Consider the following 17,904-nt stretch of genomic DNA (forward strand, 5'->3'; position numbering starts at 1 on the left):
ACTCGCCAAGAAGAAATTGCTCCTAATGTCCAACCTATTCAAGTCTCCTACTTTCAATTCTTTCTCTCAAACTTCTGAAAACTTGCTCTACTGCACAAAATGGAAAATGTCCTTCTTCTGCCATTTCTGGCTGCAGATCCCATTGAATACTACTGCTGAGGCTACATTTGAAGCTGAAGCTAACCATACGTGTAACGTTTCAGACTGATCAAAAGAAGTTGAACTGCAGGAAATAAATCCCAAATGCCACCCAGACACTGGCAATTCAGTTTTGCAGAGGGCAGGCAAGCTGCCATGAGAAGAACTGAGGGAACACAGCACGATAAGCACGAGGCTTTGTTCGTTATTTTTAGAACAGTGTATCTCGAGTTGGAAGGGAGCCACAGCGACCACGGAACCCAACACCGGGTTCCACGGCGGGCCACCCACAGGTTCCGCCCTCAGCACGTCCGCACAGCAGCCCGCGCTTCGCCGCTCTGCGCATGCGTGCCACGCGCCCCGACGGTTGGGGGTCGGGGCTATACGCGTGCGCGGCTTTGCGGGGCGGGGCTGGCGCCTGCGCGCTTGCGCAGTAGGGCGGGGCGGAGGGGGCGGAGGGCTCCCTCCGCTCGCCCCTCCCGCCGGGCCGAGCCTGGCCGGGCAGGGCAGGGCCGCAGAACGCTACGGGCTCCGCCGGGCCGTTCGCTCCTTGGCATGAGCGCGGGTGGCTGCGCCGCCGCCGCCGCCTCCTCAGCGCGTTAGCGTTGCGCCATGAGGCTGTGCGGGGCGCTGCTGAAGAGCCCCATCCCCAAGCAGATCGAGTACTACTCGCGCTTCTCCCCCTCGCCGCTCTCCATCAAGCAGTTCCTCGACTTCGGTGAGCGGCTCGGCGGGCCCGGGGCGGGCGGGGCGAGCGGGCCGGTGTCCTCTGAGGGTCCGCCCGCCTAGATCGGGGCACTCCCGGAGCGAGGCCCGGGCCCCGCGTCCCGCGGAGGCCTCGGGGTGCTCCGTCACGGTGCGGGGCGGGAGGCACTGCGGGGCTCAGCCGCGGAGCGGGGGGAAACGGGGAGCGGGGGGAGCGCTTCTCACGTGGGACGGGGATCCGGCGCTGAGCTTGGATATCGGAGTTGTGTTCCCCCTGTGCGGTGATTGGCTTAGCCAGAGCTGAAGCACGAGCGTTGACAGCCGTCGTGCTTCAGGAGACCTGCTGGTGGGAAGTTCGTGCTTTAGGAAGCGCCGCTGATGAACAGGTAGCGTTGCTCTGTTGAGTGGAGAGCCGGGTGTGCCTTGTGTTGTTGGAGGGCTGGTTCTGATCTAGGTAACAATGCGCTTCTCCTATCTGGGTCAGAGGTTATTGGCTCCCTCTTCTGACACGAGCGCTGTTTACATTTTATTGTACTATAAATGCTGCAGCTGAAGTAAATAGAAAGGTCATGCGTAACACCACAAGACTTAATATAGATCTCCTTCATTCCAGTGTTATATTAAAGATACAAGGAGACAGGAAGGAGGTGTTAAGCCTAAAAGCAATTAAAAGTGGAAACAGTGGCACATTTATGGCAGTGGCATTAGTGAAAAAAGGGCTGTAGCTACAAAGAGCCAGCAGTGGGGGTGTTCTTGCTGCCATATCTCTGCACACAGGGTGTTCTGCCATTAAAACAAGGCCCAACACCCCACCTTGTCCATCTTATCGTTAAGATGATAATCTGACTATAGAACCTCTGCTTTCCTCCTCACGAGTCTGACTTTGCATCCCCACTTGTGCCTTTGCTGCTGTGCTTGCTGTGCCTAGCATTTTTCTCCTCACAGTGTCTTTCTGCACTGGCACAAACAAAGCCCTGAAACTTAAGAGTATTGCTATTTTAGACCTGACATAAATAATTTATTTCACCACGATGTGACCGAATGTTCAATTTGTAGATTATTGCTGAGGAAGCGTTAACGTTTGTGAGGTGTTTGAGTTGTGATTAGAGGGCTGTAGAGGTGTCAGTTTTTATCTTAATGACTTGTGTGTTCTGGGAAAACTTTACTTCGTGGTGAGCATTTCCACCATTTGAAGTTGTCTCTGCAGGACTGTTGGACACTACTTGTGTGGCAGCCTTTTCACAATGCTGATTTATTTTTTTTTTTAACCATGTAGTGACAGAAAGTGTCACTTTGAGGTTTGAAAAATGTCTCTGGATTCTCTAGGTGGAGGTAGTCCTGTTTCTTCATTCTGAGTCCGATTTCTGTTAGCTGAAGTGCAGAAAACAGGAGGGGCCAGTGAGAGCCTGGCCAGTGCTGTTTCCTGGATGAGGTCCCAGCTGCCATCCCTGGATGTGCCTGTGGAACACTGTGTGTGATTACACTATGTTTTAGTGTAGTCATATATCACAAGTGACAGGAAGCTATATGATGTGTCATTTAAAACCTCTGAAGAAGAAGAAAAAATACAACTATGGTTTAGGCTCCTATAATCACCATGGGATGTTTTCATGAGTTCATAAGATTAGAAACTGATATTGTGTCTTGCTAAAACTGTCAGCTTGATCTTAATAAGCCTCACAGCCTGCTTACATCTCCATTAACTTTCTCTCTGGCACGTGTGTTTACTGAGGAAACCTGAGTCGAAAGATAAGAGCAGTCTAATCCAACAGGTCAAAAACAGTGCAGTTACTTAACCTGTCCAGCCTTGGGTGTAGATGGCTTTGGATAATTTTAGGTTCCAAGGGAGACCTCAGAGACTTTGAAGAGAAATTTCCAACAAATGCCCTGACGGCAAATGTAGGGACAGCAATTGTGATGTGCTTGGCATGGAAGGTTTGGTCACTTGGCACTCTGATATATAGCACTGCGTCAGGAGATACAATCCTGCTGCCCGAATTATCTGAAAGAGTTCACTGATGGCACTGGGCACAAGTGCTCAAGTGAGCAAATATGCCAGGCACAGTGAGATAGTAAAGGTGCAGCTCAATTATGTTTACCTAGTCTGATTGCTTGATGGAAAGAAGAAATTCTGGTTTTAGGTAGCTTCTATGAGCTGACTGATCTTGCATTTAGAAAAAACAATGTATATTTTTTTGCTAAGCTATGTCAATGTAGTGCTTGTGTTACAAAAACATGAACAGACTTAAAAACCTTCGAACAGGTTTTGAAGAAGAGTAAGCCCTGAGGAGACTTGTGAAGGGCAGTCTGGGATCTTGTTGTCTGATGTATGTTTCTTGTGAAAAGGAATTTGTACTTAGTGCACCACGCATTTATTTTTGGAAGATTTTATTCTTAATTTCTGTCCATGCAAAACCTGTAACGTGGTCTTTATGCTCTTGATTATGTATTGATTGTGTTGGTTTGATTTTTCTCTTTGCAAAATTCCGGTGAGTAAGGGGAGAAAAGCGTTACGTTTCTTGATGACCAAAGAGTCTGTTCAAACACAGTTGATAGCAATGTTCATTAACGTTCAGTTTAACAGCTCTTTTCTTACTGGGTCAGACAAAGCATGGGTTGTATGGAATATAGATGTGTGTGTAACAGCAGCCTCTATTCCTTTCCAATGATAGAAATTTGTGATGCTATTTATTTTAAAAGTTGCTCAGGTAGCTGAATTAACTTGAACTTCTATGAAAGACAGTTTGACTACTTAATAGCTTGTTAATACTGAAGCCCTATGAAGATACCCCGAAAACAATGCTTGAAGCAGTATCTCCAGCTCTGTATGTGATGCACTTTCTGTCAAGCTTGCAGCTATCTTCATAGCAGCCACAACTGTGTGAGGGGTTACAGTGTCATCACGGGCTTGGGACCTCTGTGTCACAATCAGAGAGCACAGACTGTGCTGCTTTTCTTTTTCTTTCCTGTGTTTGTTTTCTCTTTTGGAGACTCTTCTTGAATATTGTTCATTTAGTTTTGTTGTTGCAAATTGCATTTCCTGAGATTCTTGTGCAATTTGAATCCTTTGCAAAAGAATGACTTGCCATAAATGTGTTTATTATAAACAACTTTAGACCTTGATTAATGTTAATGTGTCATTCTAGGTGTATAGAGACACCTATTATTCGCATGACACTACCCTCACTTCCCCTCAGACCCTGCCAAAAGACAGGGAAAAAAAAAACCCAACCCACAAAAAACCCAGTAGAACACGTGGATTTAGATGTGTGCTTTTAAGCTTGATAGTTACTCTGGATGTGATTTTGGTGGATTTCCAAGTTTGCACATTCTTAAATGGCCCTGTCTGCTGTAATTGCTAAAATAGCTTTTCTGAAATAAACTTTCAAACAGAAATGTATGCTAATAACATTCAAATAAATGGATCTTGGTATGCTTGTAGGGCAAAACTGCCAGGGTTGGGGAGGAATATCAGTATTGGAGTTATGTGTTTGATAGATCCTCCTAACTTAGGTTTGCCTCAGCTGTGCAAAGCGTGCCTTGAAGGACTATAGGTAATCTGAAATAGCCAGCAGTCCTCATCAGCTTCTTATGTGGATAACTGGCCAGTCAAGTATGTCTGGGAAAGAAGGTAAGTGACCAGCTGGCTGTGTCTGTTGGGGAAGGTAACGTTTCTATGTCTAGCAGTGTCCTAGCACTTTAAAAAAAAAAAGGGCACAGAAAGGCATGAGCTTACTCTGCCTGGCTGGTCAGGGCTGGCTGTAAGCCAGGAGTTACAGCCTGACTAGTACAGAGCTGTGCCTGAGCTCACGCGTTCCATGCAGCTGCACAGTTTGGGTCGTGTTGTTGACGGTAAACAGCTGATGGTAAAGATACTGATAGAATGCTTTGTGAAAAGAGTGATTGTACTGAAAAGGCTGCTTATAAAATAATTGAGCACAAATAAAGATACAGGTGATACCTTGTGCAGTTCTTTGATTATTCGTGAAAGAGTCACTGTAAGTTTTTTAACTAGTATTTTGTGAATGTATGGTGTAATGCTCTGATTATTGCTGCTCTGGTAATGATGTACCTGAGATTTGTGAGGGGCTGAGGTTTGATGCATACTATGTGCTTGTGGAGCTTGTTTAATACCAAAGCTGTCTTGACCAGTTGAGCTTCTATCCTTTTTTTTTTTTCTTTTTTTTTTTCCTGCAAGTCTCAAACCAAATGTTTTGGATGACTTTTGTAGTTGAGGTTACACGTGTAGCTGTTTGTAAGTATGGGTAAAACTTAACAAAAGGGCACTCATTCCTTTTGACTTGCCAGATGTTAATCTTAAATACCATGTAGTTTCTAGCAACACTGGGCAAAAATGAAAAATATATACTTAAGGGAGAGGACAGTGAATCATGGGCTGAGTGAGTCCTTGTTATGGAACATGGCTTGGGAGGCTGTGATTTTGTAGGTTATAATCAAAATGCCTGTGGCAGCTGCTGCAAAAACTGGCACTGAAGCCTATCACGAGGACGGTGATGTAGCAGTCGTACCACAAACATCTACAGTGTGCTGCAGAGAGTGCTTGTGGCTGGGGCATGCCTGGAGGTAAAGAGGAACAAATATACAACAGATTCTCCTCATTTTTAAATCTAACTTCTGTTACGAGATCAATTGGTCTGTGGTACCTATCAAACTTGGCCTGTGTTGAGGAAGTTTACAGGCCTGTTCTGAAACTGATAGAAAGAGCAGGCCGAGTACTGGCACTGCTGTTGTCAGTTGTGTGTGCAGTGCTAGGCCAGATTCCTGCAAGTTCTCACACTTTGTGTTGCTGCGTTGGTGGCAGGAGGGCTGTCAGCAACGAAACTGAAAGCGTGCTTAGAAACAAGGAAACTGGGAAGGCAACAAGCAGAGATACACAAACAACCAGATGTGGGGGTTGGAAGTAGAGGCTGAAAGAAGCTGAGTGGCTTTGAACTTAACTATTAATCTTCTGATAGAAGGGTGACCAGTACAGGGTTAGTCTACACAAAGAAATAATGTATTTTTTTAAAACACAGCTTTAGTGGAGAGTTTTGTGTGTCTGAAGCTTTCACAAAGTTTAATGCTAGAAGAGACTATTAAATAATGACCTATCATTTATTGCATTGCAGCTGAATTTTTCTCCTGTTGTCTATGCACTGACCCTGAAACCTTATGTTTGATTTTAAGAGCATCTTCAAAAATAAATTCCCTCTTAGCCTGAACGTTAGCCATCAGTATGCTAACCACTGAATTGGGTCAGAAAGAGGAGTTCTGCTCAGACATTACTACCATTGTTTTAATCAGACTGGCTTCAGCTCTCATGCAGCACGTTTGGTACAGCTCTCATTGGGGAGCATTCTTGGATGCCAGGAATTTTTTCTCTGTGAAGCTTTATATGCTGGGATGGAATATTTTGTCTTGATTTTGTAAAGCCTTATGAGAATACCATAACAGAAATGTCTTTGGCTTTTCCCAGATTTTTAATAGCATGCCTCTATGTCTTAGAGCTTTAAATAGCATCCTGATGTGAGTTTTGCCTAACTGAATAGGAACAGAATAACTTTACTTTGGCTTTGTGTTCACATTAAAAGATTCGATCCAGTGAAAAGCTGGTGGTGCATGCTGAATTGTAAATGTTTTTTTTTTTTCTTGGCCTATTTATTATTTTTTTTCTGTATCCAGTCCTTCATTCTGTAGATGTGAGCATGGACGGTGACTTGCTTTATTCTGCTGTATGAAAGGGGGTTTTCTTCGCATGGGCTGCAGCTCAACAAGCAGCTGGGAGCCTCTTGTGATGCAACTGTTCCTTGTAACCTGTTACTATTTACAGCTCTGGCACTCAGTGATATTCCAACGCTTGCCATAACATTGAAGTTTTTTATGGGTCCTGGTGTGGGTTCTTGTGAAGGTCTGCAAGGGTCATTCTGGTTACATAACTTGGTTCAGCTGTTGCTACTGAACTGTGATGTGGTAGGGAGAGATTTATTTGGTGTGTGGGAGTACTGTGTAATATTCCATCCTGGTACCAAATGGGGTTGTTTACACAATTGTCTGTATTGGTCGCTCTTGGAGGCTGCTAGGGATTAAATCTGCTTGCCCAGTAGAGACTTGTTCAGAAATTTTACTTTCATTAATCTAATGCTGGTAGTTGCGTTTCTGGTACTTCAGTTCTGCAAGATTCTAAAAAAAAGAAAAAGAAAAAAAGGAAAAAAAAATAGTGTTGGATTGAATTTGTAATGATTTTGGTTATGCAACAAGTAACTTCATTTTTGTGAGTATTTAAAACTTCATAAGTCCTGAATTCGGTATTTTAGTATAGCTGTACTGCACAGTCCTTGAGTTGCTGTGGATGACTGAACTGCCTTATGCAGGCAATACATTTTATTTTATTTTTGGTGACTCTGGCAAAAGAAATTCTGCATCCAGTAGGTTATACCACTAGTTGCTCTGCTGCCTGCAGGCACAGCTTAGTTGTCTACAGGTGAGCATGCTCCAATAGGTGGGATTCACTGTGTTTTTTTCCCCTGCTCCTCAAGTAGCTGAAGCATCCTTAATCTGTGTTGTCTTTGAGCAGAACTAAAGTGCTCTGTGGTTCTCTGCCTGCAGGTGCTCAGAAGGAGCACATGATGTTACACTGGATGCTCACATGAGCATGTGCTCACACTTTTTTTTTTTTTTTTCCTGAAATTGATGTGGAGTTGAAGCAGCCTGAAGTGTTTAAAAGTGAAGTTCCTGATAACTGAGGAATATTGGAGGATTTCTTTTCTTCCTGTTCCTATAGCTTAACTTCCACAAGTAAGGACATGAGTAGACACAGTCTTTGCTAAGATATAAGAAATATAAGATGATTTCTGAAAAAAATAAACTGGCAAAAGATAAGGATAATATAACAGTGCTAAGAACTGAAGTACTATTCTTCAACAGAAACAAGAATGTGTAGCATGTATCTTGGGTTGCAGTGCCAGTCACAGCAAAGGTTACTGCTGAAAGGCAGGGGATGAAGAGGCAGAGGAAAGAATCCAAAGATAACTTACAGTGTAGCATTTACTTCATTAAAATACATAATGGTAAAGACTGAGTTCATCTTTGATCTGATCTTCAGGAAAAGAGAAATAAAGGAAATCTTTACTCCCCTTCGTTCCTTATACAGAATTTGGATACGCTGAAGTATGTTTGGTTCCTCTTGGCTTAGTAAGCAGCAGAGCTGTTACTTGTGGGGTTCATGGCAATAATCATCAGTGATAGTCCCATGGTTGTGGAAATGATCAGGAACAGTGCTTGTGTTTGAGAGAGGATGAAGAAGAGGACAGTAGATAAGCCAAAAATTAGATGAGTCATAGCGAATTAAATAGCTGAAAAAAAGTAATAATGAAGTAATGCTCAGATAAGATATCAAGATACAGAGCAGTCAAAAAACTGTGTTAAGGCAATAAAAATAGAGAGTGTGGAGTAACCTCAGCATGAGATTGCTGTGTAGTTGACATGCAGTGTTCTGATGGCTTGACTGTCCAGGAGTTAAGACCCCACACAGCCACTCACTACTTTCCTTCACGGGGCAGGGGAAGAGAATAGGAAGAGCCAAAGTGAGAAAACTCGTGAATTAAGGCCAGTTGTGTAAGTGAAGGAAAGAGGAAGACACAAGTGAGGCAAAGGCAACCACTTACTAACTCCTGCTAGTGGACTGATGCGTAATCTCAGAGTAGCATCTGTCTTGGAAGATGAGTCCACCAGTTATTTCTTTATTGCTGAGCCTGAAGTTGTGCTGTGTCCTTCATCCCAGCATTGTTCCAAGTAAAGGAAAGGAGAAAACCTTGAAGCTGGGCAAGTGCTGTTGAGCAGTAACAGAACTGCTTCAGAAAGTGTCATCAACACTTGAAATCCAAAGCACAGTATCACATGGGCTGCTATGAAGAAGACTGTTCCAATCTGACTGGTACGAATCTTTATTAGAAAATATTCCACCCTTAACACTTCACCAGTACTCTTCTATGGATAGTTGGTATTTCTGTGGCCCAAAACCATGTAATTGATAATAGAATTTGGCTTAGAATTTAAGAGTTGTTTTATCTCATTCCATACCTGCAGCATTGAAGCAGCTTTTATTGGTGCCAGTTATCCTAAATACACTCGTATTGGGTTGTTGTTGTTTTTTTTAAGCTGCCTTTTGTAAGTTGTAAAAGTAGTTTAAAGACTGTTTGCCCTTTAAAAAATGTTTATGGTTCAGTGCATGTTTATCATCTAAGTGTCTAGTTGGTGTAGTAGGCTGAAAGGGAGGGTTATTTTCTTAGACACTGAGCTGTGGCTCTGAAACTTAGGATTTTTCTCGTTTTCCTGCTGTTCTTTGTTATTGTTAGAGACTTACATTGATCCTTCTTTTCTCTGAACTTTTCTATGTAAGTGTGACATTCTCTTATGTGTTGCTTTGACCTGTTTAAAGTGGTCTTTTCTCTGCAAAGAGGTACTTTTATTATTGTATGTGTGTATATATAACAACTAGCACACTGGTTTGTACTTAATACAAAACAAATAACAGTTTTATAAATACTTTCACTGATTCCTTCATGCATAAGTCATCTGCTTGTTGCAGCTTTCATTGATTCTTTTTTTTTTTAATCAAAATCAGATTTAAGAATACGAATAGGGAAAGAGGCAAGGTTAAAAATCAAGTGACTGAGCTGCTACTTTTATCCTTTGTGTGCTTTGAAATATAGATATGCCGGATAAATGCATTCAAGCCTGGTAACTGGTGGCAGCATGGATTAATCCTCTAATCTTTTTGTAGCCTGGTTTGCTTAGCATTGAAAGCGTTTTGTAACAAGATGGATAACAGTCTAGTAAACCTTGCTGAGAATGAAGGGGATCCGGGCCCTGTGTTGTCAGCAGTATTTTTATGTTATTGATACTGTGTGTCTTTGCTCATAGGCTTTCATTTTATTTAGGCTGGATAATTGGAATAATTTTCCTGTTAGCATTTTGACAGGGACTAAAAGATAATGTGGGGATTTGTATTTTTGTGAAACAGTTATTGAGAGTTTTGGACCTTTTCCCTTGAGGTTAGTGAGGAATTTGTCAAAACTGAGAATTTGGGGAAGCTGCTTTGGGATACTCACCTACAGGCTACAGTGTGAATTGAATTGTTTATGGGAGGGAAAGGTGATGATAAGCTCAAAGAAACAAAATTCACTCCTTTCTGTAGCCAGTTTATTAATAATTGAATCTAATAGAAGAGCAACAAACAAAAGAAAGTTTCTTCCCGTGGTGTTTTAAGCCTCATCTATGTTGAAAGCGGTTTTTTAGTCATTGAGTTTAAAATTCTGTGTCTCACTTAAGTGCTGCATTTCTTTTGTCCATCTGTTTGGAAGCCGTGGTGTCTCTTCCCAGCATAGGCAAGCACTGATGTGCCACACCTCCTTCCTGCTCTGTGCTGGGACTACTCTGCCTTTTCCTCTTTTGGAGGAGGAGGGCTGATGTCTGAGGAGCTGCTTTCTCCAGGAGGCTCACTGGGCTTGGTGGAGGGAGCCTTTGGGTTATGTGGGCAGCTCGAAGGCCAGGAACCAAATAGGAGCTGTGGTTTCTCCAAAGAACGCTCTGCCTCTCGTGTTTTGTGAGAGAAAGAGAGAGGTGAATTGTTTAACTCTGACTTCCAGCTACTCCCCAGTTGCCCCAAGGACATACAGCCCTAGGCACATGTGAATTCTTCTTCTAAAAACAAAACAAAAACCAAACCGTGGTAATTGTTTGAGCACCTTTGCTGTATCAAGTAAGTAAATAATTAAGTAAGTAAATAATTAAACTGTATTTATTGCTTGACTACTGTGTTTTCTCTTAGTGTGTACTTTAGAATACTTATTCCATTAATGCTACTTTTAGATCAGAGAAGCTTATCTTAGAATATTGATTTATCTGTGTTACTTTGTGTTGTTTCATTTAATAACAGGTAGTGGTTTGCAGCTGTTACAAATGGTTGGCTGAAGATCAGTTCCTCTTGGGAGACAGATGCATACCTTCCCTTGGATTATTCCTGTGTAGGGAAGTCTGTGACTTGAGTGACAGTGAAGGGACTGCAGTTTGACTAAGGCTTTGATTGGTCAGTGATGTGTTGTTCATCTGTTTATTCATTCCATTTATCTGTCCCGGTTCAAATCTAAGCATCTTTGCAACAAATTCCAGGCCGTATGGAGGACCATTTATTTTAAAATAGACTTCTTGGAGTTAGCAAGCTATGTGTCCTAGCCTGTGGTTAGTGTAATAATGGTTAGGGTGGTTTCTTCCACGTTCAGGTGTGCTGTTGACATCTCTGACCATTTGACGCTCTGTCCTTAGCTTGTGATAAAGTGGCAATCTGAACTGCCTTAAGCCAGTAGTTACTTAACAAAACTGAATTGTTCAGCCTTTAAGAAAGTGAATTTATTGTTACAGATGGATAAGATGTAAAAGTACAGTCCTGTCCTTCACTCATCATGTTTGGTGGGATTTTTTTATTAAACTTCAGTCATACTCCAATTCATTATTAAGACACTATGAATTTCTTAATATTGAGATCATATATGCCAAGAGGAAACAAGTCCTCTTGAACACAGTACTTGAATGTAAAATTGTAGGTGTTGGTGGAAGCAGCCCTGGAGAGCAGTGATAGAATTTGGGCTGAAGCCCTCTAAAAAGCAGAGGCTGAACACCTAAAGCTCATGGGAGCTGTATCATCAAATATGGCCTTCTGCTGGCTATCCCTATTGGAACATCTATCTGGGTTGTGGCTGCTGTTCTCCAACATGACATGGTAGGTAGGAGAAGGGAATCCAGTTTAAGCATAGAGCATTCTTAGAGGCAGCCTCTGGTAGCGAGTGAGTGTTGGCGAGAGTCAGCATTTGTGATTATGGTGTGTGTGTTATTTTTCCTCTTGCTTCATCGTCCTTATTAGGTTTTACAGAGCCCTGTCTTAAGCAGAGCAAACAAATGCTGTGTGCTTTGTGTGGGATTGATGGTTTTAGTGGTTAGTGAGATGAGCGCTAGAGAGTATATTGAAAGTGTCTCTGTTCCTTTTGGGAGCATAAATGCTTTTGGAGGACTGAAGGGTGGTGGTTTGCAGCGTTGGCTTTTTTTTCCCCTCTGGTAGCCACAGTTATTGTTGCTATGTAAGCATAGATTGCTTACCTTTAGTATGTAGTTCACACTCCTGAAATGGTGTATAAGCAGTGGAAACTGTAGATCCTTCTTTAGTTCTGCTTTCCAGGTTTCAGCATCAAGTGGTTAATTCTGGCCTTTGCTCAGTCTGCTCTGATGCTTTGATCTCATTGTATCATCTTCTAAAGCTTTCTCTTTCCATCTGTTTTGCTTTCTTTTTTGGATTGCGTGTACAGGAGCTAAAAAAATATTCTAGAAGTTCAAGAAAACAGGGTAGACATGGTCAGTCATTCTTACCTTCCTGTGTCTCATTTTACCATTTAAAAAAAAAAAAAAAAGCAATAGTAGTTTCATGAGGATAGGGGTGAAAGGATTCTGACCTCGTTCTTGTGGATTTTGAATGGAGTCTGTCTTCACTGGTATACCTCGGGTGCAGCTTTCCTGCTGTAGAGTTTTACAGTAATGTGATGGCTGATGTTTCAGCTCAGTGTTGGATACATAGCTAGCAGAGAGAACTAGACTCTGAGGTGCAGTGCAGAGGCTAAAAAGAACAGTTAACTCATCCTTTCCCTGTCTCTGCTATCATGTATTGTTGATACTCAAAAACTACTGCTGCTTCTATGATAAAAGCCCAGCAGTCCAATACCTAGCAGTAGGGTTGTGGCAGCTGTGTTAGATTTCTGAAGCAAGTAACTTTGGTCATCACCCATTCTCCAGTAGGCTGCTCTCAAATGGGTGTTTCCTGAATGTGGGAATCTGGCAGATGATCTGTTAGTGTTTGGTAATGTTTTGGGGAACCTGAGTTTGACCTGTTGTGAAATGGAATTGAAGTTTGTACGTGCCCTCTTCTGCAGCTTTCCATTTGTGACAGATTCTTTTGTGATCTGAATCTTATTCAGCACAGTGCTGTTTTGTCAATCTGTAGAATTTGCGGCAATTTAGTTTGCATCAGTTGCGTGGATAGTCTCTACGTTGTTAGTGCCTCCTATTGCAGGATCCAGAATTGAAGGTTTTTTTCTCTAGATCCAGCTTTGCAGTGGTTTTCTCATTCCGTTGGTACAATGGAAGGTCCAGAAAAGCTGCTGATACTTAGCACTGTGGGTGAAAATATGAGAGGGGAAGAGAAGAGTGAATGTTTGAAGCGGAGTTAAATCCCAGTGAGGCGAAAATAAAAAGATGAGAGAAAACTGGAAGTAATGCTACTTCCTGACTTTTCTTTGAAGGTGTGCTGGTTATGACATTGACGTGCACCCTATGAAGCTTTCCTCTTTTAATCTTTGACCATCTATTGCTACTGTATTTGAAGACCTGATGCGTCCAAGATTATACTGTTACGGCCTGTGTTACCTTCATGCTTCCAGGGCATGTTTTCTTTATGCCTTATCTTACATTTTTTTCCTTCTGATACTTATTTCAGTAAGTGGTGTGATTTATTTTGTTAGAAATATTTGACACCTTTTCACATATGAGACAATTGGTTTCAGTGTTAGATGTCACCTTTTGAATGAACTTCTCTTGAAGTCTGTCTTACTATTTTATTTAAATCATGTTTATATTATCCATCTATATTGTCAACTCAAACTTGATGAAGGATTATTGAATCAGTTCTTCAGCTGTGTCATACTTCACTGCAAAGTGAAATCCACCATCATCTGGGCTGTCTCTCCTATTCTTTGTAGTGATTGCACAAACAACTTTTTATTGCGCTTTTCTTGTTGCTAGTGTTTGAAATCCAGCTTATAATTATATGACCACTAAACAGAGGTACATCAGACAGAGCCGTCATTACTGGGTCTTTATTTAAAGGAAGTTAATGTGCATTTGTATTGAAACACTGGTAAGGGTGAAATGTTAACCTCACCTTTATTCAAATTACTCAAACGCAGCGTGAATGTAAAAAATCCATAATAATTCAGGTGTAATATTTTAATGAAAGCACATCCAATATTCAGAGAATGCTGAGTCTAAAACTTTGAGCAAGTGTTTGGTAAGCTGTTTATAATTGGAATATGTTCATTTTACTCAGTCAAAAGTAGTTCAAAACACTAATAAAGGAGACAGACAGGAAGAACCTTAATTAATCACTTGCACTTGAATGACAGCATCTTTTTCACAGTGCATTTTTATTTCCTACAGTTCCATGTTTCAGTGCTTCGTAGACAAAAATCCACGTCTCCATGATGCTAATTTCATATAATTTAACAAGATTACATTGCAAATATAGCTTTATGCACTGCTTTGAAAAAATGAAAGTGGTGCCCTCTATTAGTAATTAATAACAATAGCTGTGTTCATAGCATATTATAATGCCATGCTAGCACTATACTTCCCTATCATTACATTTTTGTCTTGAAATCTGCTGCTGCTGTTGCTCTTTGATGCAATTAGGAAACTCTGACACAGCACCCCTTGTTCTTAGAAAAAAAGCTAATTACAGTCCTTGATGCCTGGTGCAGTGCAATCTGTATTGGGGCACAGAACTGCTGTAATCTTTCTTACACTTAATTTACACCAAGGTAAGCAGGTCTTTATTGTGCATCTTTGTATTATGGAGTAACTTGTTGAGAATTGCTGGATAAATCACAGTGAAATTATTTACAAGTTGCACTTTGTCCTTAACTCTGAATGTGGCTTCAAATTCTGTTGAACTGAAATTGATGGTCTGAAACTGGATATGGCATCTGATGTTCAACATGAAAGTTTGTTTCTGGCAATGTGTAATGACCCAGCTGGAGTGATTAAATATATGTATGTAGCAAGAAAGCTGTGTGCTGTGAAACAAGGTGGAACAGATAAAGCAAACATCAAGCCAGTCTTTGAAAGACTAAGAAGTCTCATGGTAATTTAAACCTCTGAAGTGGCATTGCAGCTTAGCAGAGTACGGCTTCGTAGAAGAAATCTTTAGAACTTATGTATGATAAATCACATTTAAAAAACAACAACAACAACAACAAAAACTTAGGCTTGAATCATATTTTTTGGACTCATTTTGATCTATGTGGTAGTGCAGGAGTTGCCATAAGGAGTAGCAGCCGAGGAGCTGCTGCTAGGATGCGGTATGATGTTTTGACAGCTCAAGAATGCTTTATTACTGCTGATCCAGCGCGTAGCCATTTTCTGTCCCCAAGCACATGCTGCTTGGCAGGCAGGTAACCAACCGACCTTCGGCTAGAAGCTGAAGTGGTTCTGTGGAGGCTCTCAGATAAACCACATAGAGCTATGCAGATGGCATTCTGACAACACACCACAAAACAGAAAGATGGACTGGGGCTAATGGTGAAATGGCTTCAGGTTAGTCTTGAAATAACACTTCTTTTCCTGGAGTGACTGTGCAAAGGGGCCCCAAAATACTCTGTAGCTAAATCGAAGCAGGGCAACTCTTTAAAGAGACTGATGAGAACTGCTGTGGTGACACACATTAGGTAGAAATGTGCCCTTGCTCATGGGAGAACAGGACGTGGGTCTTTTCTGCCAGTCCTGCTTTCCAGTCCAGCAGCTTTGGTGCTTGTCCATGGGTGCAAGCCATGGGTGCTTGTCCACTTTTTCCTTGTTGTCTATCTGGGCTGTCTTTCATTCCTTTTCCCTTGCTTGCCTAGAAAACTAGCACACTTGCTCTCAGATGCTGTTGGAAAGAAGCAGTTGTAATCTTGATTCCAGTTTTTTTTTCTCAGTGCAGGAGGTGAGAGTGTGAGCAAAGCAGAGAGTGTTCCTTCCTGCTGCCCAGGCACTCTTCTTGGAGACTCAGCCCATCGGATGAGTATGAGCAAGCAAGGGTTGTGTTCTCTATGGGTGGCAGGTGTCAGACTGCACTGAAGACTTGAACTCTGAAATTGTTACTGTTCTTCACAGCAACAGTGTATCAGTGTATTTATTTTGTCTAATTTTTACAGCATGAGCTTCTTTGTAATTGGAGAGGTGAAAAGGCAAATACGTAAAACGAGTGCACAAATGTTTGTTGGGGGAAGAGTAAAGGTACTGCTGATGCCAATAGAATGTAATGATGATCCACTGATTGATGTTGCTTAGATGATTAAAAAAAAAAAAAAAAAGAGGGAATCCCGAATCCTTCCTGTGAGTTCCTCCATGCTTGTGTTACAGTTTGATTAGGAACTAATCCATCGAGGCACATTACCTATGCAGAGTGATACACCTCTACTGTTCAGCTGATTATAATGGGACTGTCTTAAAAAGTAGCGCATTGATTGTGCCAGTTGCATTGTACTCAAGTCTTTCAAATTGCAAATCTCTGTGATTATGTGCCTAGCAGGGCTTTTAAGTCTTCCTGGTTTGCTTGAATATAATTTATAGCTCTAGTGTTATGCCTTTGCTCATCGGTTTTGCAGGTGGTTGTACAGGCGATAATCACAAGATTTGGCTTTCTAGATGAAAGCAGAACGGTGACTACTCATTATAAGTAAAACTGGAGTGAGATTTGTTTGTTAATTTCATTGGACTCCTTGAAAATTAATTTTGATGAAGAATTCCCTCTTCTAGGAAAGGTTGCAAAGTACGGAAAGCATGTCCAGTCAGGTCTGATCTCCCATCTGAACTAATTAGGCAAGAATCTTAACATCTCATGCTTTCATTTAGTTGTTTTTGTATGTATCGCCTGTGACTGGGTTAGCTTAAGAATATTGTCGGGCTGGGAGTGATTTATCATTTTTCCAAGCTGGTCAGCAGCAAAGGTTATTATTTCTCTGTGTCTTTTGTTTGCTTTCTGAAGAGCTGTGGGTTGTTGTTGTTTGTTTGCTTGTTTTCACTTCTTAAAATATCGTACTGTGTAGAAGTATATTAAAAATGAAAGTCAGAGATACTCAGCTGCAGCTTTCCAAAACTGGAATGTGATTCTGAGGGATGTGCTTTCCTTCCAACTGGCTGATGAGTTCCTTGTAGCCCAACCCTAGAAGGGACCACCACCTTTGCTGCTTTTCCCAGGGCAAACCCAAGGGTCTCAGTCGCTCCACACCCGTCTTGCCCTGTGGACCCTTCACCATCTGTGTAGTCCTACTTCAGATGCTCTCTGTTAGTTTTATGTCCTCCTTACATTGTAGCACCCAACGCCGCACCCAGTGCCGGAGGTGAGCCTGCAGCAGTGCAGATCAGGACAGCCCTTTCTCTCGCCTGCTGGCACTGCTGGGCCTGGTGCTCCCCAGGGCTCAGTTGGCCCCTTTGGCTGTCAGAGCACACTGCTAGCTCAGATTCAGCTTTCACCTAATGCTCCTGCAGAACTCAGAACTGTGGAAAGGAATTCTTTGTATTTAACAAGTAAATTACAAAAAAGGCAAATGATTTTGGTTTTTTAAATTAACACCAACAAAAAGTTAGTACTGTAACTTTCTTATGAAAAGGGTTACAAAAGTCTGTGTAACATTGGAGTTCTCAGCAGTAGTATATGAGGCCCAAGGAACCCTATATAGAATAGAAAATGACTATCTGTAGAGGGTTTTTTGTTTGCTTTGTTGTTTGTTGTTTTTACTGGGATGCTTACAACTGCTCAACTTTTGCCTTGCTGGCATTTTCTATGTCTCTAAAATCAAGAGCTGGCACAGAGACAACATCAGCAAATAGAGGGAAGAGTTATGTCTTGGTGCCCTTCATCAGCACTGCCATTCCTTGCAAAGCCATTTCTTTCCTTGGACGTTTGAAAGAATAAGGAGAAACTCAAATCTGAAACTTTTAATGTCAGAGTGTTAGGAGATGTCTGGTATTGCAGCTGTGAACTCGAGAGGTCATTGTAATCAAAGGGACTGAGCATCTTTTGGAGATTAACAGACAGTTTCTAATTTTCTCTGTAATGTACCTTTGCCTTGGTGTGTTCGTGAGGTGCTGGCTGGGTTGAAGCCTGTGTAAATGAATGAAGAGACTAGATGAAGGCAGTCGGAAACTCAAACTGTAAGAAAAGGAATTAATGCCATTGACAGAAGGGGGTGAGCTTAGGAA

General features: G+C 41.9%; 1 protein-coding gene across 3 annotated transcripts in view; it reads left to right on the plus strand.

Annotated features, from left to right (window-relative positions):
* The first annotated feature begins 596 nt into the window (after nucleotides 1–596).
* The window catches only part of PDK3 (pyruvate dehydrogenase kinase 3), a 53,257-nt gene continuing 35,949 nt past the window's right edge, over nucleotides 597–17,904 (plus strand). Inside the window, exon 1 of one of the 3 annotated variants that reach the window (XM_052674328.1) lies at nucleotides 597–856. In XM_052674328.1, coding sequence (XP_052530288.1) covers nucleotides 751–856 — 106 coding nt within the window. In that variant the 5' untranslated portion in view covers nucleotides 597–750. Of the gene's footprint in view, nucleotides 857–1,108; nucleotides 1,230–17,904 lie in introns of those variants that run through there. The other 2 variants (XM_052674327.1, XM_052674329.1) reach the window with 2 other exon arrangements.

The sequence above is a fragment of the Tympanuchus pallidicinctus genome, unplaced genomic scaffold (assembly GCF_026119805.1).
Source record: "Tympanuchus pallidicinctus isolate F22 unplaced genomic scaffold, pur_lepc_1.0 scaffold14, whole genome shotgun sequence".
Classification (NCBI taxonomy): domain Eukaryota; kingdom Metazoa; phylum Chordata; class Aves; order Galliformes; family Phasianidae; genus Tympanuchus; species Tympanuchus pallidicinctus.